Source organism: Sebastes fasciatus, chromosome 14, assembly GCF_043250625.1.
Source record: "Sebastes fasciatus isolate fSebFas1 chromosome 14, fSebFas1.pri, whole genome shotgun sequence".
Classification (NCBI taxonomy): Eukaryota; Metazoa; Chordata; class Actinopteri; order Perciformes; family Sebastidae; genus Sebastes; species Sebastes fasciatus.
Genome location: NC_133808.1, coordinates 7,364,382 through 7,390,720, shown reverse-complemented (window position 1 = coordinate 7,390,720; position 26,339 = coordinate 7,364,382). Strand labels below are relative to the sequence as shown.

The window sequence follows — 26,339 nt, the reverse complement described above, 5'->3', positions numbered from 1 at the left end:
AAACGAGATTACGCTGCATCCTGTTTGAGGGTGAACACACGGCAGGTTTAAGAGTACAGAACAAACAAAGGATTTACAAGTGACTGTTGGTCAGCGCTTGTTTGAAGAGCAAAGGGTAGCCATAAAGCATGAGGGCTTATCTGTGACGCAGAGAGAGGAATACTCAGACAGTGTTCTCAGTGTTTATGGCAGTTTATTGTCTACAGTATGCGGAGTACGGCTGTACCGAATACCAATTTTTTGGGCTTCGAAGCTTCAGTGAGGAATATTCAAAGATATTCGAAGCTTCGCGACGCAGCAGGCTGACGTGTCTGTCGTTCTCCATTTCCACCGTTTCAGTGCTACTGCCGCGCTACTGTACACACACACACACACAACAAACTATCTAAAATATCCGTCTGAGATTAACTCATAATAATTAATGTTGAAAATGAATAATGTTGTTATTATTCCTTATTTCATGGGATTATTTGGGGATTTATACTATATTATTACATACCTATTCAATAAAAAAACAACCAAAAAAAGCATTCGAATACTGATTTAGAGGTCGATTACCATGGCAACGGTCGAAGCTTCGAAGCATTCGGGTCAGCCCTAATGTGGAGGTCATCCTGTCTGCCGATTGAAGGCTGCGAGAGACTCAGACTGCACGCAGCAGTACTGCTGCTTGACGAATATGACACCGATTATAAGAGGCTACGTTTGAAATGGAATGTGTGTTATTGAGTCAGACTGTGAATGCGAAGCAGGTAGAGAACATTTAAACAGACATGAGGTAAAGGTGTCCCAAATCATAAAAAAAAAAAAACTGGTCTGAAACCTGTTTTGGGTGTTATTTGTGAGCCTGTAGAAATATCAGATCAATAACTTGGTCATTCATTTGTAACAGACTGCAGTCTCTTATGATCTATTAGACAATTATACCAGTCACATAAAATATGCAGCACTTCCTGCCAACACTGAAGACACAACAGACCAGTTTATAACCCAACATGCAACCAAAATAATGGGTCTGTGTATTGGCAAGAATCTGTTGATACGATATGTATCATGATACAGGGTTAACGATTCTATATATTGCAATATATTGCGATACTGTAAGCAAGGCGATCTATTGCGATTTTTTTTAAATGTAATTTTAGGAAAACTGTCATAGTATAAAGAACACACCAGAAATGCACCATTTTAGAATACAGAAAAACAACAAATGCATGCAAAAAACTACATGGTTTTTGCCCCAAACTAGATGTGATTATCATGAAGTGGGCATGTCTGTAAAACGGGAGACTCGTGGGTACCCATCGAACCCATTTTCATTCATATATCTTGAGGTCAGAGGTCAAGGGACCCCTTTGAAAATTGCTATGCCAGTTTTTTCTCGCCAAAATTTTGCGTAAATTAGGAGCTTTATTTAGCCTCCTTCCCGACAAGCTAGTATGACATGGCTGGTACCAATGGATTCCTTTTTCTAGTTTCACAAGATGCCAGTAGCTCAGTCAGGCTTTAAAAGTCCGCTACAACCTCTGAGAGATTGAATAGTGGTCAGGCCTGACAAAATACATGTTTGCTTTCTTGACTTGACATCTGGGCAGCAGCTTAGCGCTCACATGCTGATAACAAACTGTCGCCGTCACACTTTATAAGCAGGTGATAAACGATCCTACCCTCAATAAACGTAACCTTTAAAACACAAGCCGTTTCTTCACTCACCAAGAACACACAACATTTTATGTTTTATTACCAACTCTCTTTATTGGCCTCTGTTCCAGCATCGATGCCGAATCTGACTGGTTGTCTCATAAATAATGCAGCTATTGAAACGTTTAGGGAGGTGATTTGATACCGACTGAAAAACAGATGAAGTTAACCAATATTAATATAATTCGAAATCTGCCTTGTCCTGTTTGGATTTGTTTTTTAATCCATGTTACATCTGATAAAATACAGATACCACTGAAAAGAAAAATGGAAAAAGACAAAAACTAACAGAAATAGAGACAATACATTATCTGAATTAGAAGAAGGGATCGCACTGCAGAGATACAGATGATACCGATCCATGTCACATCAACAAACACCCACAGGAAATGTAATAAAGCACTCAGTGGTGAGATCATTCTCTCCTCCCATGTCCTCCTGCTAATGCTGCTGTGCGGCAGATTCCCTGCATTTGCAGCAGAAGAGAGAGTTACTGCAATTTATGTGAAAAAAACAAAACCCTCCACTTCCACTGCAGAGCAAGTTTACACTAAAGATTTTTCATGTGTGACACACACGGCATCTGTTAGCTACCTCTTCTTCTTCTATTTTAGGTTTCTGGCAGTGAACATGAATCAGACCTTATACTCAGCTGGAGAGGAGCAGCCTGGATTTTCTTGTAAAATGTCACCACAGTGTTTTAATAGTACGGAGTCAAACTATTAAGTATGTGACCTATCTATGTGCTTGTCATAAAATAAAAGACTTTCTCTCATCTTCAGCACTACAGTCCTCTCACATGACTGACCATAAAGGGATGTAGGGACAGGAGGCTTGGCGAAGGCTCAGTGGAGTGGGTTTTTGAAGGTGGGAAGCATCTAGAAAGTCAGCTCTTTCTCTCCCAGCGAGGAGAAGCACTGCTCCACGGCCTGCTCAGACACCTCCTCCAGCGTTGACGGGTTCCACTTGGGATTCTGGTCCTTGTCAACCAGCACTGGAAACGTCACCGCATAGAAGGGGAAACAGATGATGTGACTGAGATGATGTCAAGCAAGGAAAACTAGTATTTATTGATCCCATCTTTTTCATCGTGCTTTATGTCTACATCATTGAAATTCACATCCGCCCTGTTCAACGTTTGTTTCCCATGCACTGCAGTGACTTACCGGCTCGTACGCCCTCGTAAAAGTCGCAGCCCCTCTGCAAAACAAACGGAAAGAATCCCATGAGATAAAATCCTTTTAGATTTTACTCTAAGTCATAGCTAAACTAAAACAGCTGTGGAGTAATACTGACATTTTAACATTAAAAATGTATAATATGCAGTATTTTCTAAAAAAAACAATGTATATGGGGCGTCCCATTCGGTCCTACCGCAGCGGCCCGGGTGGCCCTTTGCTGCATATCTCTCTCCCCTTTCCAGTCTATCTGTCCTGTCAATCAAATAAAGGCAAAGCTGACGAAAAAATAATCCTTAAAAAACAAAACATATACAATGTATAGCCTGATACAAAACTAATCCCTCTCAATCATCCCTTCTGATCCATTAGAAGTGTTGTGGTGGTGTCTGTTTCTGCAGGGAACCCTGCAGCCCTCTGCCTGCCTTTCCTCTTTTTCTTCTTATTTTGCTGTGATCTGGACTCTTCTGGGCTTCAGCAAACAGCCTTTGGGTCCCATTTATCCAAAATCTGGCAATGCTGCACCTTCCCACAGGGAGGTGTGGGTGTGTTTATTTTGTGCTTTAGAATGTAACCGCAGTTAAACAATACGAAAATAATGTTTTATTTCCCTGATTCGCTGCTTTGTTCTCACTAACACCGCTCCCTCTCTTCATTCACTCTACAGCTCTCTCAACCATCGCTGCTCTCTCTCTCGCTCGCTCGTGAGTTGAGCCGAGGAGGAGGGGCCAACTTTGAATGCGGTGTGTTTACAAACAGCAACCGACAAATATTATACCTAAAACCTATTATACCTTTAAAGATAAATGCAAGTTAATATGTTAAAGAATGCAATGGGATCCTCAACCTGCAGAATAATTTACTAATCCTCCAATTCCTATCTAATTATGATTACTACAAGAGCGAAAAGTGTGAAAATGAAGCTGAAGGATGTTGAGAACTTCTCTGTAGTTACAGTAGAGTTGGTGTTTACCATGCAGGCCTGGCTCAGTCGATACTCCATCACCAACACGTCCTGCAGGCTCAGATCTGCACCCGCCTGCAGCTGCTTATGGGTGATTTTCAGGGATGTGGGAGACATCCTGGACAGTGTCTGAAAGAGAAGACACAGGCAACTGTTCTGTGTACTTCAAACAAAAAGGTGGTGATGGACTGCTTAATTTGCTTTTAGATAAATAAAAAAAATCTACAAATTTATCAAATAATATGAAGAAAAACAGGCAAATCAACATGTACAGTAACTAAGGACAAAGATCGCCATCAATGTTTAATGTACGAGGCGGGACAGTGAGTCAGTGGTGTAGTATTAACTGAGGAAGTGGGTTTATAATAAATATTTGATGCCTGAGCTCAGGCATCAAATATTTATGTCAAATATTTATTTTGGCGAGGAAAACCTGTCATGGCCATTTTCAAAGGGGTCCCTTGACCTCTGACCTCAAGATATGTGAATGAAAATGGGTTCTATGGGTACCCACGAGTCTCCCCTTTACAGACATGCCCACTTTATGATAATCACATGCAGTTTTGGGCAAGTCATAGTCAAGTCAGCACACTGACACACTGACAGCTGTTGTTGCCTGTTGGGCTGCAGTTTTCCATGTTATGATTTGAGCATATTTTCTATGCTACATGCCGTACCTGTGAGGGTTTCTGGACAATATCTGTCATTGTTTTGTGTTGTTAAATGATTTCCAATAAGAAATATATACATACATTTGCATAAAACATGCATATTTGCCAACTCCAATGTTGATAAGAGTATCAAATACTTGACAAATCTCCCTTTAAGTTACATTTTGAACACGTAAAAAATTAATTAATTTGCGATTAATTGTGATAAACTATGGACAATCATGTGATTAATGGCGATCAAATATGTTAATTGATTGACAGCCCTAATAATAACAAATAACAGCTAACTGGTGGTACAGTATTATTAATCCTTGAGTGATCAGGAGAGGAACAATGAGGAGAAGGGGGTTTAATCTGGGGCATGTGCACTGTTACATAAGGTTATACGCCTTCCTTCCCAGGTTTGATCTCACTGGACCATCTGAGTGGAAATGACGTGAAAAAACTAAATCAGAGATACGAGTCACATCCATGAAGAGTCAGTTTTAGAATCACGAAGGAAAATTTGTGTAATGAAGCCACTGTGGTCTGCTAAGAGCTCTGAAATCTCACAGGACGGATTCTGGTCCAGCCAACAAGACTAAGACCATTAAGTGATTAAACTGAGGTAGCCACTAATTACTAACATATAGTGCTAAAGCCAAATAACGCCCTGGCTCCATCCCAGCACCATCCGTGGTACTTATCTGATGGTGGGGTATGTACACAGGTACAGCAGTTCTTTCAAATAGTTTGTATAACCACGACAAAAGTGTACATGTGTTCAGAGCAGTTGATGGTAGAAACTACATTTCTGTGCGATTACTTGGAGAATAAACTAATTCTGTCAGTGATTCTGATAAAGCCACAGGTCAAGATCATACCGCAGCTTGTTTGCTAGCGAACTCTGAGCCATCTGCCTTCAGGTTCTGCACGATGCCCTCCACACTGCTGGAGCTGAACAGCCTGAAGGGAGGGAAGGACCAACATGGATTTTCAGCACTCATTTAACTGACATCAGTTTCCTCAGAAATGTCATTTTCCCAGCTTTCATGGTCTGTTGGGTCCAGCTTTAAAGCATAAGGCTGGCAATATTCTTAATTTTTTACATATACAAAACCCACAAATAGACCAAAACCAACAATGACCTGATCATACTAAATGTAATAAGTATTTTCTGTGTGGCCAAAGCCTAATATATTTTATTCCTCTGGGCCACAGAGCTCCATTGTTGTCCAAAAACTATTAAAAACATCAATGAACACCAAATCCACAACTCAAAATTGCCATACACTAACTGTTGTACACCTGTTTGAGTAACATCTGCTAAAACTCATATGGCATTTGTTGACAACAAGTAACTAGCTGTTGACTAGTTTTCCTGGCACAGTCAGATTATGTGTATATTTGGGAAGAGAGAAATTCAAGGCCTACCTGTCAATATCAGACACGTGCTTTTCCAACACAAAAGGCTTCTCAGAATCCAGACTACTCTGTGGACAGAGAACAATCATCAACACAGACAGACGCTAAGACTCTGAGGCGTTCACATGACAACAGATGTCTGAAGGGCAACTCATTGCAAGTTTCACGGTATGTTATGTTTCAAGTTCAACGCTAGTCGTAGGGCTTACACGGGTAAGGATTCTAACCTGGTTCTGGTAGAAATCTAGCACTCTGGAGACGTCTTCAGCAGAGGGAGACTTCAAGTCCACCAGCTCCTTCTCCAGCTCTTGGATCTATTGAAGTAGAAGGCTTGACATTAAAATAAGCCACTGAAAAAAATGCTTGTAAATCTGCTTGTTTGTGTGCAATAGACTGTTTTTTTTAAAAGCCACTACACTAGATTCAGTCTATCTTTTCCCATTTTTGGATGCAGGCAGATCTTCCCCTCTTGATAACACATTTTTGAAGGACTGGCTACTTTAAATTTCTTCTTTTGTGGACTTGTGTGCAGCTTTTAATTAATAAGGCAGCACTTGGGACAGTGCAAGGGCACTTTGCATCCACCAAAATACTTTTCAATTTGTAGTTATGGTTTCATTCAATGAGAAAATAATGTCATGTGATAGATATTGGGGATATTTTTCCAGCCTTGTTTTTAGTCAAACTGCTGTAAAAGTTGTACAAACAAACTAAATCCACCCCACTGCACGTCTGTCCTGAAAATCAAGGTCGCAGTCTTAAACAAACTCTGCCGCCCACTGTTCTGACCTCACGCCAACAGCATGACAAACACAACCTGCCCAGCGTATGTTTAAACAAGAGTGAGACAGCCAGTGACTCAGCATCCGGCTTTCCAGTAGAGCTTTAACCTCAACCCCCCCACCATGCTCCTGTCCTGCACTCCTCTTCCCTGCAGCACTACTGACACATGCACACAGTGCATGGGCTGTCAAGTGGATTAGATAAGGAATTGAGAGCAGTATAGGAAAAATGCTGGTAGTTTGGCTTGTCAACTGTTTGTCTTGTATAAAATATGTTTCATATGACAGCATTATTCCTTCATAAGTCCTTCATAAAAAAATAGGCCTACATGCAGCCATGTTCACATTTTTGAGAGGGCATTGAGTTTGATCGACTAACTTGAGTTACCGTACCTTCTTAGACTCTACAAAGTGAGTGGCAACTCCAGCTCTCTGCACGTCACGTCCCTTGAGACGGAAGCCCGTCAAGGCAAGAAACAGTCCAAGCTTCCCCTGGAGCCTCGGCAGAAAATAGCCACCTCCCACGTCAGGGAAAAGCCCTGTCAACAGAAAACAGAAAACTAGGCATTCTTGCACAGTTTCAATACACATGCACTTCATGAAGCAACACGACCATCTGTCACTGTTAACCCTGTCAAAATGCCCAGCAATAAAACATTACATAACCATGTGACTATAGCCAGAAAGATACTGGATGTTTGAGGCTGACACTGATATCTTTATTTGAGAGTTAAAAAATAGAAAATGACATATCATTATATATACCGATATACCGATATCGATACCTGGGCTTTTGATATTGGATATCGGATATCCGATACCAGTGTTTAATTAATAAGCTGTATGTCTCACTGTGTGGAAGTGACTGGGATCATTCTTTATGTGTAAGGCAACATCAGACTGGACTTAAACTTTGCTTTCCGAACTTTGTAAAACAAAATATATTTTTGTATTTTGTTTATTAAAATAATAAATCGTACACCAGCAACTTGGTGAGAAACCTTCAAAATTAACAGGAATTACAATTCAAGTGTAAACCTTTTTAATGCAGCAACAAATTGGTCAAAACTTAAACAGGAATTAAAATTCCAGTATATAATGTATATAGTATATAAACATAGAATTTAATTTAATAGATTGGCCCCATTGTCACCGATACCCGATCCAGCTGTTTGAATCAGTATCGGCCTGATATCCGATCCAGTATCGGTATCTGTGCATCCCTATCTATGTATGCCTCCACCAAGTTTACATCCATGTCTGTCCAAAAGGTCATCACTTCATCATTTTATCCTGTTAGACATTTGTGTGAAATTGTCATAATTAGGATATGAATTCTTGAGTTGTGGCCAAAAACATGTTTTGTGAGGTCACAGTGACCTTGACCTTTGACCACCAAAATCTTATCAGTTCATCATTGAGTCCAAGTGGACGTTTGTGGCAAATTAAAAAAAATTCCCTTCAGGCTTTCTTAAGATATCGTGTTCACAAGAATGGGTTGTAACTGAAAACATTATGTCTCCGACAATGTCTGTCGCCGGCTCCGAGGCATAAAAATCTTGGTACGGATCCCTTTGAATTACTTTATAGCTTTATAGCTTTATAGATATATAGCTAGCAAGGTTTCTCGGAAATGAGCAGGGAATTTATCATCAACTACTCCACAAATAACAAGTGACTCATGTAAAGAATATTTAGCATCTGTTATTTAACGACCAGTACACAGCTAAGGGAGGAACTAACTATTGTTTTCATTATATTGATTAATAGGCTGGTTATTTTCAGTTTGATCAATCAATCCTTTTGTCTACCAAACATCTGCAAACAAGTGGAAACATCATAGATTCCTATCGCCCAAGGTGATGTCATCAAATGTCATGAAGGTTTTGTCAGAAAAACAGTCTCAAACCTAAAGACATTCAATTTAATAAGAAAAACTAAATTCTCATATTTGACAACAAATGTGTCATTTTTGCTTGAAAAAAATACTTTATTAATGAATTGATCATCAAAACAGCTTGGTGTTGATTTTTCTTTTGATTGACAAATGGATTAATAATTACTGCAGCTCAATAAGTCTCTATTTAAACCAGCATAACGTTGCATTGTTTTGCTTGAGTGTAAAAAAGGGTCAGAATTGCACCAGGTGGTTCAGCACTGTCCTCCACATTGCCCCTCCTTCCTAGAATATATTTCCTCCTCACCCAGAGGTGACATACAGTATGATGAAGTACAACCATTAACAAAACAAATGATTGCTGGCACACTACAAAAAGCTACACCTGCAGCTTTTATGTGAGCAATTATGATTATTAAAAAAAATGCTCAGCCTTAATCTGAACAGAATGTATTCTGTATTCTCGATGATGTTCCCATTTGATTTCAACGTTTCTGACGGGAAATGAGATTCCATTGGTCACAGTTGGTTTTCTGACAGCTTTTGTATCGTGGCATGTGAATGGGAGAGATGGGATTAGAGCGGTTGACCTGATTCACGGCTGCAAATGTAATATCATAAATGCGGCAGATTATGGCTGTTGTTCAGAATGCTAGCAGGGCCGGGTTAAATCTGTTAATCCCGCCACAGAAGGGGTTAACGCCAACACGTGAGCGTAGTGAGGGTATCACTGGGTTTGTGTGTGACTGAGAGAGGAATGAGTGCGATAGAAGTACGTGTAGTTATGAAGGTATGAAGTAAGTAGTCTAAACTTTAAAAACACACATTTATCATCAGTAACTATAACACTAATTACTTTTTTTTGTTGTGCAATGGGCCCAACACGACCCTTAAAGGGTTTTTGAAGGGTGGCTGCTGAATTATAAAGTGTTGTTGGTAGTGTTGGGGGAGTGGAGGAAGGAAGGGGGGGGGGGGGGGGGGCATTATTAAATCATAGCCAGGGTCTGGGTTTGGGATGCTTGGAGATCAGAAGTTGAAAATTTCATTTGGGAAAATTCCAACCTCTGAGTTGTCTTGAACGCAGCATAAGAATGATTAGATGTTATTTGTCCCACCCATGGATGTACAGTAAGATAACTGGATACAGCGTTGTAGGTGCGCTCCCGTTCATTCCTATGAGAGTTGCTCAGTGATGCATAAAGCCAAAATGGCTTGACTGCCGAGTGATAAAGTACCCGGATCTTCCGGCGATATTCTGCATCCATTGGGCCCACAGAGCAGGCACAGTAGCGTTTCCTTTAACTCCACCTCCCAGCCCTCGGTCTGGGTCTCATTCACATGAACGGAGGAAGGAAAATAACTCTGGATTCAGCTATTAGTGCATTTTACAACTTTTAGGACCTAATGATTTAAATAAGGGATATCCAGGTGTTCATACTGGGAAGTTGATTTACCTCCAAAAAAATGATCCTCTGAGTTACAGACGTCTCTTTTCCAATGTAAGTCTATTTGAAAAAGTATTTTTGGGCTCAATGGCATCACGTGACGGACACGGAAGTTGTAATTCCAGGGTTTGGCCACTACGAAAATTTGCTTCAAAAGTCAGGCACACTTTCTAGGGGCTCCCATCCTGACTATACACACCTATACCGTCCTAAGAGGAGGTCTAATCAGCCAAATAAACCATATATAAACTTCAGGAATTTGTCTAACTTAATTTCAGATAACTTTAGGACTTTTCCAACACTTGAAACCAGTATAATATTGGCATACTTCAATGGAAAAAGCCTGATTTCACAATGTGACTGCGGTTGCAGTAAACTCAGCACAGAAGAGGGCTTTAGGGATCAAGCCTAAAATAAGCAAGTACAGGTCTCGAAGCAGCTGCGATGTCTGTGAAAATGCTGTTCCCTAATGGAAATGGTGCCATGCGAAGTCCAAGTTTCTGATTTCAGAGGGGACGTGCTGATAATGGTGGTGCGGTGGCCTAGAAACAAAGGGCCTTTGGTAAAAACAATAGCGACAATGTGTGACCACAGCAGCTCCGAAGAGGAATAGCAAAGATTTCCTGCCTTCTTGCCAAAGCGACTGGAGAGTTTTAAAGCCCCCAGGATATTCTTGCTTTATTATTGAGAACGAATAATGAGACTAAACGGAATGTATTTTGTATGTTACTCGGACAGAAAGTACTGGACAGCACACAAAGGTGTTTGTGCATGGATTAGAAACAAAATACTAGACACACCCTAATAGGCACGCATCCTGTGCAGTATATCAATCCCCTCATATAGCCAATCCTCCGCCTGTGCAATTGAATTGCAGTCCCATTTCCTCCTACTCCTCATTGTGGCATTGCCTTTGATAAAATCACACACACACACAACAGTCAGACGGCATCAACAAGAACCTCAGCGGTTTCTTTTCTGCTACACTCATTTCCTCTTCGCTGACAACATAATCTTCATCCATGAGTCAGATTCCACTGCACACACCACCACACAGAGCAAAGCATCAGCTGAAGATGTATTATGGGGTCCGAGCCCAGAATGCTCGGGAATAAGCCTGATGTGTGTGTGTGTGTGTGTGTGTGTGTGTGTCTAAGCGAGTGCTCGTGTGTCAAATAGAGGATGATGTGAGTGGCCTTGGAAGTTTGCGAGTGTGAGGGAGTGAACGCACACAGTCAATTTATCAGTAAATGAACAGATATATGCAACCTAGCAACTTCTGCACAAAATACTCCCATTTCCTATGCGTTACTTGATTCAAACCCAAATCTGATCGAATTTGGGCAGAAAGTTGGTCGAGCCTTTAAACTGACCATCAAAGATGCTCGAGGACCAACTCAATATCCATTAACTATCTTTATGAGGTGAATACACTGACTGAGGAGAGCTGGGGAACATTAGCTGTCTGTGTCCCCTCACTGGCTCTTTCTTGCAATAAAGACAATGTGATTAATGCTTGGGTGTAATACGTTTCCTGCAAATAATTAATACACAATTATAGCACTGTGATACTGCCATCTGGATTTAAGTGACAACCAGCTAGTTTCTGCCAACGTCAGCTGTAATTCGTTACTAATCTCCTCAGTGCCTCAGGAGACGGCCATCTGTCCACAGGGGTCAATTAGCTAAAGAGCAAACTAAGCTTAGCTCAGTAAAAACACAAAGATAAGTTCTTGATGATTTCTACATGCAGCAAGCCATTTAGTTACTGGTAAAGTATCATTATATTATGTATCATTGCATGTTTTTGGTGCTATCTGAATGAAAACACACACATTAAACATTGGTCTTTTCCTTGACTTATTTGAAAATTAAAGAATGGTGGATCCCATCGCGCCCATCCCATTGTTTTATTTCTCCTCCTCCTAAAAGAGTCAGACAAAATAAAACTATTACAGGTCAACTGTTCTCCCACCACGTCAGGATTGTGTGTCTGTAGCAGTGGCGGCCGGCCAATAGAGGGCCACGGGGCCTGGCCCCACCCACCTTGAGCCACCAAAAAAAAAAAAAAAAAAATTATAAAATTATTAATTCTAAAAATTCTAAAAATTGTCAATATGTGTGTTTTTGACCTATGGAATATACCCGTAATATTTGTAAAATAGGATAACTGCGCCAAATATCTGCTTTCCTCCTTGAACTCTCTGCTAGTGCACCTCTCAGCTGCTCTGCTGCACGTGCACTTTCTGGGGCCAAATGGATTTGGCCCAAGGAAGGCGGGTCTAATAAGCAGTACAGCCAATCACTGATTAAAGATATATGATTACAAGCATGAATGACATACAATTCATCCAATCAGCGCCGTAAAAAAGACTTCCGGGAGGGCCAAACTGATTTGGCCCATGGTGTGCGCGCGCACGTTCACGTGTGTCTCTCTCTGTTCTCGTCAGGGCTCATGTCAGTTCTCGCGTGATCTTGTCTTCTCGTCTCTCGCTTCTCTCCACTTCTCTTCTCTCACAGCCCATTTTAACGGCATGACAATGGAACAGCCAAGCACTAGTAGCGCTACTCTTGCAAGACTCAAAAATAAATTATAAAAATGTAACTGCAAAGTAGTAATGCGTTTTTGATACCTTTTTTTGCATTGAATCGTACTAGGATGTTTGTTGAAATTGATTGGCCCTACCCAAAAAAAAATCCACCAGCCGCCACTGGTCTGTAGGCATGGCTTTATTTACATTCATACTGCCATTGTCAGCTTCTCATGGGATGGGCTGGGGCTTTAAATCAATATCATGTTATCAATAAGAATATTAATTGATATTCATAGTTATATTAATCCATATCAGAATATGGAAAAAATGTATGCAAAAATCATATAGGCTGTCAAAGTTAACCCGATAACGCGCTAATGCAAATTGCAAATTTAACGCCGCTAATTTCTTTAACGCAACTTGCAATTTTTAGGCTGTCTAGTTTGAAGTCTGAGTCGGACTCCAGATGGGCTCTGATTGGTTGTTTTACTCCGATCTGTGAAATCTTGTAGATGCCATTAGGAGCACTGGAAGACACAAGATTACCTGTCCATTGCACTGCTGTCAGGATATAGTGACCGTTATATATATAGAAATAACTTTTTAATCGTATTTGCTCCATTTCTACCTACTGCTGCTTTAAGGTGCAAAGAAGACATGTTGGGAAATGTTCCTCCATTCTCACTAGGATGAGGTCATCCATCATATGCTGTGCTGATCACAACTCATCTGTCCCTCTGTGTATTCTTTCCCAGCTTCCCAGGCAGACAGACCTCATGTCTGATATGAATGCATATGAATTGGATCCAGCTGGGTCTGCAACTGAAATCACTGCTCCTACATAATTAATGGTCTAGATACCCACTCACACTGATGTGGGCCGACCAGTGACACCGCAACCCATCCCCACATCCCCCCATCCCTCAAGGAAGACAGGAGCTGGTGCAGCTGGACAGTCTTACCGATGGCAGTCTCCGGCATGGCAAACAGCGTCTTCTCAGTGGCCACTCGAAATCTCCCATGAACTGACAGACCTACGCCCTGCAGGTGGAGGAGAACAAGGTTGCAAACATTTAAAAAAAAATAAAAAAACAATGATATGATGAAAGGAGAAGGAAACAGAGGCCGAGGAATACACAGAGGGGGAAACAGGGCATGGAGAAAACATCAATAACTGAGAAACACTGAGATGAAGTTTGAGAAAATACGGAGTGAAAAAATAAAAAGTAAACCAGGCCAACCCAGCGTAAGTGTGTGTGTGTGTGTGTGTGTGATTTATGTGTGTGGCTCCCAGCCGGGAGACAGGTGAAGGCTAATGAGCAGTGTTGGCCAGAAGACATTTCCGGTACAGTTAGGACTCCATGTGTGTGTCAAATTATAAGGTTACCATGGAAACAATATCCCCTTGCATACATCCTTGACTTCCATGCATAAAACATGTCAATACACAAGCAGGTGTATTGTACTGCCTGACTGTGACAGGTGAATGACCATGTAGTTCAAGAGCGGATCACAATTATTTGAATTGTGTGTTTTGATGCAAATAACCACTGCAGGTTGAAAAAAACAAAATACAGTACTGTGGACATTGCACTCCCACCCCTGAAAATAGGGCTCCCCCAGAAGCTACGGTGTAATTCGAAACAATGGAATTTACCATGCATTTGTATTTTACGTAAAATATATCGAACATTGAATGACATCAGATCTAAAAGGTTATTTCTTCATTTAGCGCAGAGATTTCAAAAGTGGCAGATAAAAAAAAAAAGATTAAAAAAAAATCCTTGCCTTCCAGGCAGTGAAAGAAATTCATTTCAGACCCTAATCATAGATATGCTGAATTACGAATTTAGCATTGTTACCTTACGCGCAGAGTCCCTCTTGTCTTCATCTACGATACGATAATACTTTATTGTCAGACAGGTCTGAAATTTGTTTTGCATCACAGCAGCTCCATTTACAACATCACAGAAAGGAGAAAGACAAGAAACAAGGATACATACATTTAAACATTACAATCACAGAAGACGATATTCAGGGCCCTTCAACGTACATTTGATCTGGGATTAGGCTCAATATTTAGTTTTAGGATTGACTGGTGTACAAAAGAGTGCTTCAGTCTAACCTTATTAAATCGTGGAACCCTGTATCTCCGATTTGATGGTAATAATTCATATTCACTGTTCAAAACATGGTTGTGGTCAGAGACGATGGTGTTAGCCATCAAATCAGCCTATCATATGTTATTATGATAGGCTGATTTATAGAATTTCTCAAGAGGTTGACCTACAATCTTTGAGCAGATTTTCATTTGGTGGAGCAGTTTTGACTTTAAAGTAGTGGACAAACTCTTGTACCATGTAGTATAACAATACTGTAGAACACAAGAAGTAAAAAACAAAAGAAGAATATGTTTAGTCGCCCCAAAAGACCTGAGGCGGCGGAGAAAGTAAATTCTTTGTTTTGTCTTTTTACAGACAAATTCAATGTGGTCTTTCCAAGATAACAGATGGTCTATCATTACGCTCACATATGTATATGAAAATACCTGCTGGATCTGGATCTATTATTAGATACTGAATGAGTCATGTAAAATGGAGTGCACATAAATATAAGATAAATGAATCTTGTACATCATAGCAGCCATTTCCTCCAAAGTGTAGAAATAACAACCTGAAGACAACATTTTATTTTTAAATGAGAGAAAAAAAAAAGTAAAAAAGAATGATCACTGGATGCACCCAGAGGAATGAGGAGCCGTTGAATCTCACATTACCCGAGTTTTACCATAAAAGTAGTGGAACGTTGTCATGTGCTGGTGTGGTACCACCAAGCACCATATAAGAACATGTCTCCGGATCCTGCTGTAAACAAAGGAACTGTACAAAAGTGTGCAGACGAGCCTGTTTATAGCTAATGCTCACAAACAGAATGGGCTGCAAAATTTACAACTTGGCTGGGAAAAGTTTACATTGGCTAAGAAAAAGGAGGGCTTCATGAAGTCCTCAGTGTGATATTTGGTTTACTGGATACAAACCAAATATTGATAGAACAGGTGGGGTGAAATCCATTAAAATGATGTTACTCTCTGCACTTCTACACACCAGGCGGAATCTAGGTACCTCTCCCTAATAATCATGAAATCAAGTTCACTTCTCTTCACTTGAAGAGACGCAAGTGACGGATAACAGTTATAAACACTTAAAGAGAAAGTGAAGTCTGTTTGAAAATTACTTTCCACATCACTCTTGCACAAAGTATTCACTTTCAAAACAAGCACGGCACAGGCTCTGGAAGAGCCTCGATGCAGGGATCAAAATCCGCCCTGAGGTATTTTTTGGCTCTCACTTTCTTCTCATTAGATGATGTGGACATTCGCAAACAAGAGCTCTGTTCTCCAGAGGAAAGAGATTACAGTTATGCGGCTCCAGACAAATATCCATCAGCAACCGCTACGCCAGGCCTGTTACTAACCATCTTAAAAGCAGTGTACTGACTGCTGCCTACTGTATGACTCAGACTGTACAGTATATAGAGGTGTATATGACGCTTCCCTTCTTACTCCCACTGTACAAGCGTGAAACCAAAATATCCCAGATAAGGGAGCTGCCATCTCGAGATTTTGATGTCATTTGGAGCCAGAGTGTGCGCAGTAGTGATCGGGGGGCTGGAGCCGCGGTATCGAGCCACCTAGCTGCTATGTTAGCACCACGGTAGCTGTTTGAGAGACACACAACAACTCTCGAAAAAAGAATAATTCCAAAATTCACAACATGTTTTTAATCTAATGAAATATTCGTAAAACATAATAGATTTGCTAAAATACATTTGTTGGCGTTTAGCATTTCAAAAAACAACATTTTCACTGCAGGAACAACTCGTTTCTCTAATTTACCGAATCCACCATTTAAAAAGGACCAATATGTAATATATATATTTACTGTAATAAATCATAAAATGACCATGATATGTCATCAGAGATTAAGGAAACCGTCAAAAAACAGAACAGAAAACGTCTGTTTTTGTTTTGGCCTGTGTGATCCCGTCCACTGCCCATTTCAACACCTTGTTGCCACATGTGAAAGAAACTGGCACGCAAACACAGCCTTCTGCAGCCATGGAAGCAAACAAACAAACTGGATCAACAGAGATAACGTGAACATTAGATTCTACCCACCTGAAAAGCCTCGGGACATCTCTCTGTGGTCTGTGTGCGGCTGGGTTATCAAGGCAGCGAGTATTTGAGACACACAGCCGGTGATGTGATTCCGACTACTGCTGTTGGCCAGTGGCTAACTCCGTGATGCTAACACACACTAACTACTATCAGTCACTGTTTTGAATTTGGACTGCTGTTACTGATTTTAACCACTAGCTGTCAGTGCTACATATTGCTCCTTTAAATAGCAATGATCCCGGTGCAGGCATGTTACGCCCAATACACACTTAGGAATAATTAAGAGACTAAATACAACCCCTTTGCACTTTACTTTGTGCCCAGATTATGCGCCATTTAACTAGCAAAAGTGGGGTTGGACACGCCCTAAATGCACTTGCGCCATGCACTTCATACCATGCGCTATGGATCGTTTAAATGGGGCCCACAGTGTCTGCTCAAACAGAAAGCACAGCAGACACGGATTAATAACTCAGCATTCACAGACCTTAATTCTAGGGATTTTAAACTTGGAGAGCAATGAATGATGTGCGTGAGATGAGATCCCACTGATGTAAGAGCGAGGCAAACAGATAGACAGTGTGTGTATGTGTGTGTGTGTATGTGTGTGCGTGTTTGTTCTTTGACCTGCTAAGGACATGCCTTTACTCCCCGGTGGTTTGTTATCACTAACGCCAGAATACTTGTTCTTCGTGGGAGTTCTGCCCTGAGCTCAGTGCAGATCTGGGAACAGGGACTCTGGTGCCTCTTGGACTTTTCCATATATAGAACTAGCCTGTTTTCAACCACCAGGCACATTAAACAGCAATCGCCCTGAGGATGGTTTGCATCAACATTAGTGTCTTCTCTGTACTGACAGGACAGACAGGAGAGGTGTACAAATCACTTTATTCCCAGAGCTATAAACCCATAGAAGAAAAAAAAGAAAGAGAGTAGAAGAAGATTGTGTGATAAGCAGCCGAAAGGATTCAACAAACATCACAGCTTTTAAGGTTTTCCACTGGGATGGTGAACGGAAGTGACTTGTCTTGTACAACACTATATAGTGTAATATACATCAGAACCAAGCACTCAGCTGTCCCCTTGCATCCATTACTGCACGCTGCTACTCTACATTTTTTTTTTTTTTTCAGTTTTGTTCTGACAAACCAATTACAGCTTCCGTTTCTCTTGGAAAGGAAAACACTAACAGGGGGTGTCATTGTCATCATGGCTGTCTAAACATAGGAAAAACAAGCAAACAAGATGATTTGTTTGTGGTTCACAGCTTCTAGGATTCATTTCCTGGTGAATTCCACAGTGTGAAATGTTTACTACACTGAAAGTACCAACAAAAAAAGAATGTTTTCTCCTGTATTGGCAATTCCATAGCAGCCCGTAGACCAAACTAGTCATTTTTTATGAAAATTGACACCCTGGTACAGATCAGGCCAAGATGGTGAACCCTTTGTTGGGATCATCAGTCCCTCTACTGCCACCAAAGTCCAAAGTTTGACCCTTCAAAACCCCACCCCCGCTTTGTCAAACTTAAATCAACTGAACTATTTTCGGTCATCTTGCAGACTGTTTCGGAGGTAGGGAAACAAAATATCTTAAAAGCTACACTAATCAATATTTCTAGAATAACAATGGATCAAATGACTATATGTGATTGGAAAGTGCTTGCTCATAGTGACAAACCCAAAGACAATAATCAGCCAACTCCACAGCTCCTTCAGCTCTACAGTACATTTTAGCTCATTGTTTTGGTTTTATGGCCTGCTACTTTCACTTTCACCTCTTTCATCAACCTTCATTTCTAGAAGCAGTGTTTTCAGTAGAAAAAAACAACTGCACAATACCTGCCCAGCACTAAATGGCAGGTAGACAAAGTGAGCAACTAGTTGCTAAAGAAACAGATATTTAGATAATAAAAAACAAACAAACAAAAAAAGTCAAATTGTTGGAGCTTTAAGGTTTCAGTTGTTTTTCTACATGTACATTGTTACATGTTCATACTCATGGAACTTTTCATAGTATCAGCGGTCTGTGGAAGTGTTACAAAGTGCTAGCAACCCGCTGTTGGGAACAGTGGGTGGTAAAATGTTCCACCTGACTGACACTCAACACAACATATCAACAAACTTATTTTTATCTCTGCATTTCTCGTCATCTGCTCAATTTCAGCCAGAATATGAAACTAGAAAAACCTAAGGAATTCATTGGTACCGACCATGTCATACTAGCTCGTCGCAAAGGAGGCTAAATAAAGCTCCAAACTTGCGATTAATTTTGGTGAGATAAAACTGTCATGGCCATTTTCAAAGGGGTCCCTTGACCTCTGACCTCAAGATATGTGAATGAAAATGGGTTCTATGGGTACCCACAAGTCTCCCCTTTACAGACATGCCCACTTTATGATATCACATGTAGTTTGGGGCAAGTCATAGTCAAGTCAGCACACTGACACACTGACAGCTGTTGTTGCCTGTTGGGCTGCAGTTCGCCGTGTTATGATTTGAGCATATTTTTTATGCTAAATGCAGTACCTGTGAGGGTTTATGGATCAATATTTGTCATTGTTTTTGTGTTGTTAAATGATTTCCAATAATAAATATATACATACATTTGCATAAAGCAGCATGTTTACTCACTCCAATGTTGATAAGAGTATTAAATATTTGACAAATCTCCCTTTAAGGTACATTTTGAACAGATAAAAAGTGTGCGATTAATTTGCGATTAATCGTGATTAAATATTTTCATCGACTGACAGCCTTAGTTTTTTTTTTATTGGTCGTTTATCACTGAAACCAAACCCTTCTCGGTATGTATTGTTCTTTTTGTCCTCTATGTCAACAGAAGACTAAACCATACAAGAGCCAACTGCTGGCATTGTATTTCTTCAGCCCATATTACATTGCCATATTATTCCTGATTCCCTCAACTTAAGAATTAAACAGTCAGTTTGCAAGAAAAGCTTGCATCAAACAACTCCCTTCCTGTTCCAATCCAATCCATTATAAGCTTCGATCTGGGTTACAGTGCTACACTGAGTATCAAAGACTTCCCATCCAAAATAACTATATAAGCATGATGTGTAAAAAGCAGCAGAATAAACTTTTTAAAACCAAAAATGACAGAAAGGTCCACACACCCATGGCATTCCTCATCTTCTTTTGAACAAACAACACAGCCACAAAAAACATGAAGACACAGCCACCTGATCAAGATATTGATTTGTACCACATACTGCTGTAAAATACTCCTAAAGACATTTGTATAGTTCAAACTGATGGCCAGTATTTGAACGGTGAGTTCTGCGAAAGGGCTTGTTAGGTCTTCATACATCTCTGTGCCACAGACACACAAACACTGAGAGAGAGAGAGAGAGAGAGAGGCATGATGAGTAATGACCCTGTAGATGCTAGTGGCTGTGAGCAACCTCAGTGACACCTCAGGAGTAAACTCATGGTCAAGGTCATGAGATGGAAAATAGAACAGACTCAACCAAAAGCCAGACATTTTGTCTGACCAGGTGAGTTAAATAATATTAATAAACTACAGACCTTTGAGATCAAGGTCATTACTGATAAATGGGCATTTGTGCAGCTCTGTCCGAATTATGTCTCATCATGCTTAATGTGGGGCAAAGATACCGATTCAAATTCCAAACATATCTGACACCTGGAGGGAAAAACCAGAGATAGCAACAATGCTCTGTCACTTCATATGCCGTCCAATCAGAGGCCACCTTGCCACTGGCAGCTGGTGACAGCGCCAGATAGTTCTCTACTGACACCTACCGGCAAATTTCAATATCACACCTCATAGAAGGAGAACTCATAAAAGGCACCCAAACTGCCAAAAAAGAAGGAATCTCTGATCCTCAACACCGGGATGAACATTTTCAATGCCTCATGACATGCACAGTAAGAAACCGTGTAAGGGTAACCCAACCTTATAATATGAACTTTATACATTAAAAATAAAAGTACTCACCCCTCCCATTGTTATTCCTTCAATAAGGGCGATATATGGTTTCCTGCATGCTCCTTGAAAGATAAAATAAAGTGTGTAAAAATTAAGGAAAAGAGATTTCAAACATGCAAAGTGATAAAGTAGAGACCTAGGTGTTTGGAAATGTAGAAAGTAGGGCTGTACAAGTTAATGCGATAACGCATCAATGTAAATTTTTTTCAACACCACTAATTTCTTTAATGCATTCACGCAACTTGCAATTTTAGGTTGTAGCGGGATCGGCTTTAAAGCTAGAGTGAAGATACTGGTATCATATCAAGGAAGCTAAATAACGCTCCAAACTTACACTAAATGTTGGCGGGGAAAAACTGGCATTGCAATTTACAAAGGGGTCTCTTGACCTCTGACCTCAAGATATGTGAATGTAAATGGGTTCTATGGGTACCCACGAGTCTCCCCTTTACAGACATGCCCACTTTATGATGATCACATGCATTTGGGGCAGGTCGTAGTCAATTCAGCACACTGACACACTGACAGCTGTTGTTGCCTGTTAGGCTCGAGTTTGCCGTGTTATGATTTCTTTTATGCTAAATGCAGTACCTGTGAGGGTTTCTGGACAATATGTGTCATTGGTTTGTGTTGTTAATACATAAATACGTGACAAATCTCTTTTTAAGGTATATTTTGAATAGAAAATGTGCGATAATTTGTGATTAATCACAAATAACTATGGACAATCATGCGATTAATCATGATTAAATATTGTAATCGATTGACAGCCTTAGTATCAAGTGAGACTATACGTACCCATACATAACAGATATAACTGATACTACAGGTGTAATTGTACGTGTTGTGACGCTTACCAATTAGATTGTTGAGAACGTATTCCTCACGGAAAAAGTCCTCTGCCAGAGGGTCTCCAACTTTTCCGGCTTCTGTGACCGCTGACAGCAGAAAACAGATCAAAACAGTAATGAAGCAACATGTCTAGCTACTGTACGGTCACACTGTGTTGCACATAAAGGTTCCCCAGACCCTAGCCCCAGTTTGTGCCTGTCATGTACTAGCTAGCATACATCCAGGTCACAGAGGAAACCATCCATATTCTGTCCAATGCATGAAGAAAAAAGATTTATAAACCATTTCCCAAGTTGTGACTCAGTTTCCTATTCATTATTATTCACTATTTATTTAGCCGGCGGGCTGCCATCTTTGTTTTGATTCAGAAACAGAGGCACAGATTAGGAAACGGGTTAAAAACTTTAATCGTTCAGAGGACAGCATATTTTTTCATCCAGATGGTTAGAAGAGTCTTAGAAGATTTTGGAAATACCTTCAGAACAACAGTACGTTTTTTTTAAACAACCTTCTGGGTTTTTCAAACATCACCGCTAAATTCTCTTTTAGAGAAACTGATGGTTACCTCTGTGATCCGAATGTGTGCTCATACAGGAGAGGCCCATACTGCGGCTACACAGACCCCAGTGATTGATCCTTCAAGGCTACTGCTTACCTCTGATGTCTCCACCAGCACAAAAGGCTTTCCCACCTGCTCCTCTGATGATCACAATGTCAGTCTCATTGTCATTTTCCCATTTCTAGAATCACAAAAAAAGCAGCAAATTTATAGGGAATTATCATCAAAAACAAATGTTAATTAATGTCATGTGTCCCGAGCTGAAACAGGTTTGTGCACTATTTTAGTGAAAGTTTAGACATTCAAAACAGAAACTCCACGAAACACAGCTATTCAAAACACCACAACTTAATATTGAGACCTTAAAACACAACACCATCACAACTTGTGGTACACTGGATGACACAATGGATTTTGGGATATTCAAAACAAAAAATTATACAACAGTTGTGTCCTCCAATTTTCAATGAAATAGAGCAGTTTTTATTTGATGGGAGGGATGATTCTGTATCATTAAACATATTTTTATGTGTGTCTTCTGGTATTCAATTACATCAAAACTAATGATTGTATTTCAGGAAGTTTAAGTAATTGCATTCCTAAATAATTTTAATTTTTTTATTTTTTATACACAGCACAAATATGTAACTGTTAACAAGTCTTGAATAGGTTTATGAGCAAATCTATCCAACTCTCAAAAACATCAAGACGTTGACAATTTCAAACTAAGCGAGATACTGACAGCCATTTACGATCAGTAACACAGTGTTAGAATAAATGACACTTGACACACTCGAGGCGTTGACATTTGACCCAGTTGAGCATTAACCAAGCTTTCCACGTACCTTGAGCTGAGGGTAGATCTGTCGGATCATGGGCAGGTTGAGGGCATTCAGGACTTTGGGTCTGTTTATGGTGATCACACCTGCGCAGCCCACTTTCTCCAGAAGAACCCCTGATTCCACCTGACTTGACATCTGATCCAAAATAGAGACAACAGGACAATTGTGTAAAAGTCTTAACAACACACTGTAATAAAACTTAAGTGTAATTACTTTGACAGACTATAGGAAAGTAACTGAATGTCACTGATGACATAGCATTACTTCAATAAAATACATACAGTTATAATAGAGTGATATTTACTTCTTAATGAATAAATCAATAGAACAAATTAGAAAGCAATTTCAAATTGAGTAAAGTAATTTTGATAGTCTAAAGTAGACACACTAGACTTGACTAGATTGTGGTAACTAAAACTAGGTATGCACCAATCCGACTTTTTCAGTCCCGATACCGATAGCGATACCTGGGCTTTTGGTATCGGTATGAGTACCAATCTGATACCAGTGTTTAATTAATAAGCTGTATGCCTCACTGTGTGGAAGTGACTGGGATCATTCCTTTATGTGTAAGGCAACATCAGGCTATACTTAAACAATGCTTTCCTAACTTTGTAAAACAAAATGTAACCAATAAATACATAAATATACATTTATTTTATTGTTCTTTATTATTAAAATAATAAATGGTACACCAACAACTTGGTGAAAAATCTTCAAAATGAACAGGAATTACAATTTAAGTGTAAACCTTTTTAATGCAGCAACAAATTGGTCAAAACGTCAACAGGAATTAAAATTCCAGTATATAATGTATGTAGTATATAAACATAGAATTGAATTGAAAAGATCGGCCTCATTGTCACCGATATCTGATCCAGCTATTTGAATCAGTATCAGCCCGATATCCAATCCAGTATCGGTATCTGTGCATCCCTAACTTAAACCAGAAATTCATTGAACACACCACACGTTTAAAATACGTGATGGTTGCATATCACTGTCCCACTGCTAGATGAAACACCAGAATCAACGATGCAGTAAAATGTGTGATGTGTCAGGAGTGATGGCAACCCAAATCTGAAAAATGGCCCTAAGTATTAAAAATAAATGAAAGAGAACACTGTATCCATACACTGGCAAACTAACACTGCATTATAAAAACTGATACTGATTAATTCTACTGCCAATATTTGGCTGAATTTGATTTTTTTTGCATTTTTTAGTCTAATATATTCTGTCAATTGCCTCCAGATTGACATGTTGCAAACAAATGTCATGAGGCTGCATGTTTAGTGAGTATAGTAAAAAATAAAAAGGTAAAAGTTGTGCAGTACAGCTAAAGAAAACCATGAAAATGCATCCATACAATCCTCACTATACATAAGTGTAAACCTACAGTAGCTACTGTAATACAACATGTAATGATGAGTAGGTTATGCAAGGTTAGGAGAGGAGGCTGCTCACCATGTGGCCCTGGATCCTCTGCAGTCTGCAGAGGGACCTCAATCTGGAGGAAACAGTAGCGACAAACATCAATAATAACTATAATAAAGCTGGACACACATAGCATCAGGAAACATTTGATTTCACAGCATCAGAATCAATTAACTTATGAATGAATCTGTTGCCAAGTTCAAACTCAGAACACTAACATATGGGGTTTGACCTAAACCTGTAAGTTCAACCATTTACTATTACTTATTATAAGTTATTATTATTACTAACGACATATACATAGAGGAGCATCCCAGAGACTTATATCAACATTTTACAGCATGTCTGATATTTAATAACAAGACACATAATGTCAGCAGACTCCTAGTGTCAGGACAACAACACCACACATATACAGTACAGGTTACATACCTGTTAACGGATGTGAAAACGGTTAAGGACATTATTATCTTTGACATATGTCCTGTGGCGAGTGGCTGCACACTCAGGTCCAGCTGTTTGCTGTCCTCTTCTGTCTTCTACTCTTCTGCGTTTACTTCCTGAAAGAGACACAGAGCTACCTCTGATTGGTCAGGGTGGTGACGTCACGGTAGACACGCACCACCGAGAGAGACTCATCAGTCGGTGCTTTGTTTCTGTCACACTGCCCCCTATTGTTCAGAGGAGGCACTGTCACTCCTGTGTTCTTAATATACAGAACACATTTATTTCACTATTTTGTATATTTTTTTGTCCACTTCTGGAAATAGTGAAAAACAAAAGTGAAAAAAAGTCCTTGTCCTAGTCCTTATTGCATTTCATTCTCACTGTGCAATATCATTTTCCACTTCTGCAATTTTGTTAATAGTCTGTTTATTGTCAATACTGTATATACTGCTCCTATTTTTATACTTCCTTCTATTTAAATGGTTCATAATTTGTTATACTTTGTTTAGCTCTCTTTTTTTTACTGTGTTAGCTGATGCATCTTGTTTTTTGCACTATCCCCTTTGCTGCTGTACACTGCAAATTTCCCAACTGCGGAACTAATAAAGGAATATCTTATCTTATCTTATCTTATCTTATCTTATCTTATCTTATCTTATCTTATCTTAGGCCAGCAGTTAAACAGTATGACAATGCTGTTTGGACTGTGTTTACATTGGTAGAATTCACTGATAAAAGTGGTTAAAAGTATTGAGCCTGAATGCATTTACTCAATTACTGTAGGTTACTTAGCTTTTGAAGGTAGGCTACCTGCACTTTACTTGAGTATTCCATTTGACACCACTACATTTCACAGGGGAATATTGTACTTTTTACTTCCCAACAGTATATAAAGTAGTTAAATGAGCTTTCCCTCAACCAGCTACAACATATAAATATTGCTAACACAGTGATGCATAGGTGATAATAATCCAATAATATTATATAACACTCTGGCGGGGGGCATTCTGTAGCCTAATGAGTAGCCTATTTTTAATTTTGATATTGTGAGTATATTTTGCTGCTATTACTATACTATACTATACTATACTATACTATACTATACTATACTATAGCTAGGGAGGAGTCAGATAAAATGGGCCATTTTTTGATAAAGTATTTATTAATTATTTATTTAATTTATAAGTTATGCATGAGATCTAATTATATTTTATAAATTGGCATGGGTCTTAAACATTTATTTGTTAAAACATGTGGAAAAGTATAATTGTTTTGGAATTATGAGAGCTAGAGTTAATCAATTTCATGCAATAAAAAGCTGAACAAATATTTCATTGAGTAATGCATTTAAAAATGAGATCATGTTGTATGGGTGTGTGTTTCTGCACATTTGTGTTTGTTTTGTGTGTGTGTGTGTGTGTGTGTGTGTGTGTGTGTGTGTGTGTGCGTGTGTGTGACCTCTGCATTAACCTATCCT

At 39.6% G+C, this 26,339-nt stretch overlaps 1 protein-coding gene across 1 annotated transcript; it reads right to left on the bottom strand.

Moving 5' to 3' along the window:
- Positions 1-1,728: 1,728 nt before the first annotated feature.
- Positions 1,729-25,001, bottom strand: hibch (3-hydroxyisobutyryl-CoA hydrolase). The gene is made up of 14 exons (XM_074658358.1): positions 24,848-25,001; positions 24,446-24,488; positions 22,982-23,113; positions 22,233-22,317; positions 21,583-21,663; positions 20,735-20,787; positions 13,539-13,617; positions 7,094-7,239; positions 6,146-6,232; positions 5,928-5,986; positions 5,378-5,459; positions 3,853-3,972; positions 2,868-2,901; positions 1,729-2,695 (listed from the first exon to the last, which is right to left on the bottom strand). The coding sequence occupies exons 1-14, from the start codon at positions 24,892-24,894 to the stop codon at positions 2,580-2,582; spliced, it is 1,164 nt and encodes a 387-aa protein (XP_074514459.1). The 5' UTR covers positions 24,895-25,001; the 3' UTR covers positions 1,729-2,579.
- Between the last annotated feature and the right edge of the window lie 1,338 nt (positions 25,002-26,339).

Excerpts from the sequence above, each read along its gene's own strand:
- hibch (XM_074658358.1), bottom strand. The coding sequence starts at position 24,894 with ATGTCAAAGATAATAATGTCCTTAACCGTTTTCACATCCGTTAACAG. Across the intron at positions 13,618-20,734 it reads AAGGAATAACAATGGGAGGG|GGCGTAGGTCTGTCAGTTCA; the intron begins GTGAGTACTTTT and ends CTCCACCTGCAG. Across the intron at positions 7,240-13,538 it reads CATGCCGGAGACTGCCATCG|GGCTTTTCCCTGACGTGGGA; the intron begins GTAAGACTGTCC and ends TTCTGTTGACAG.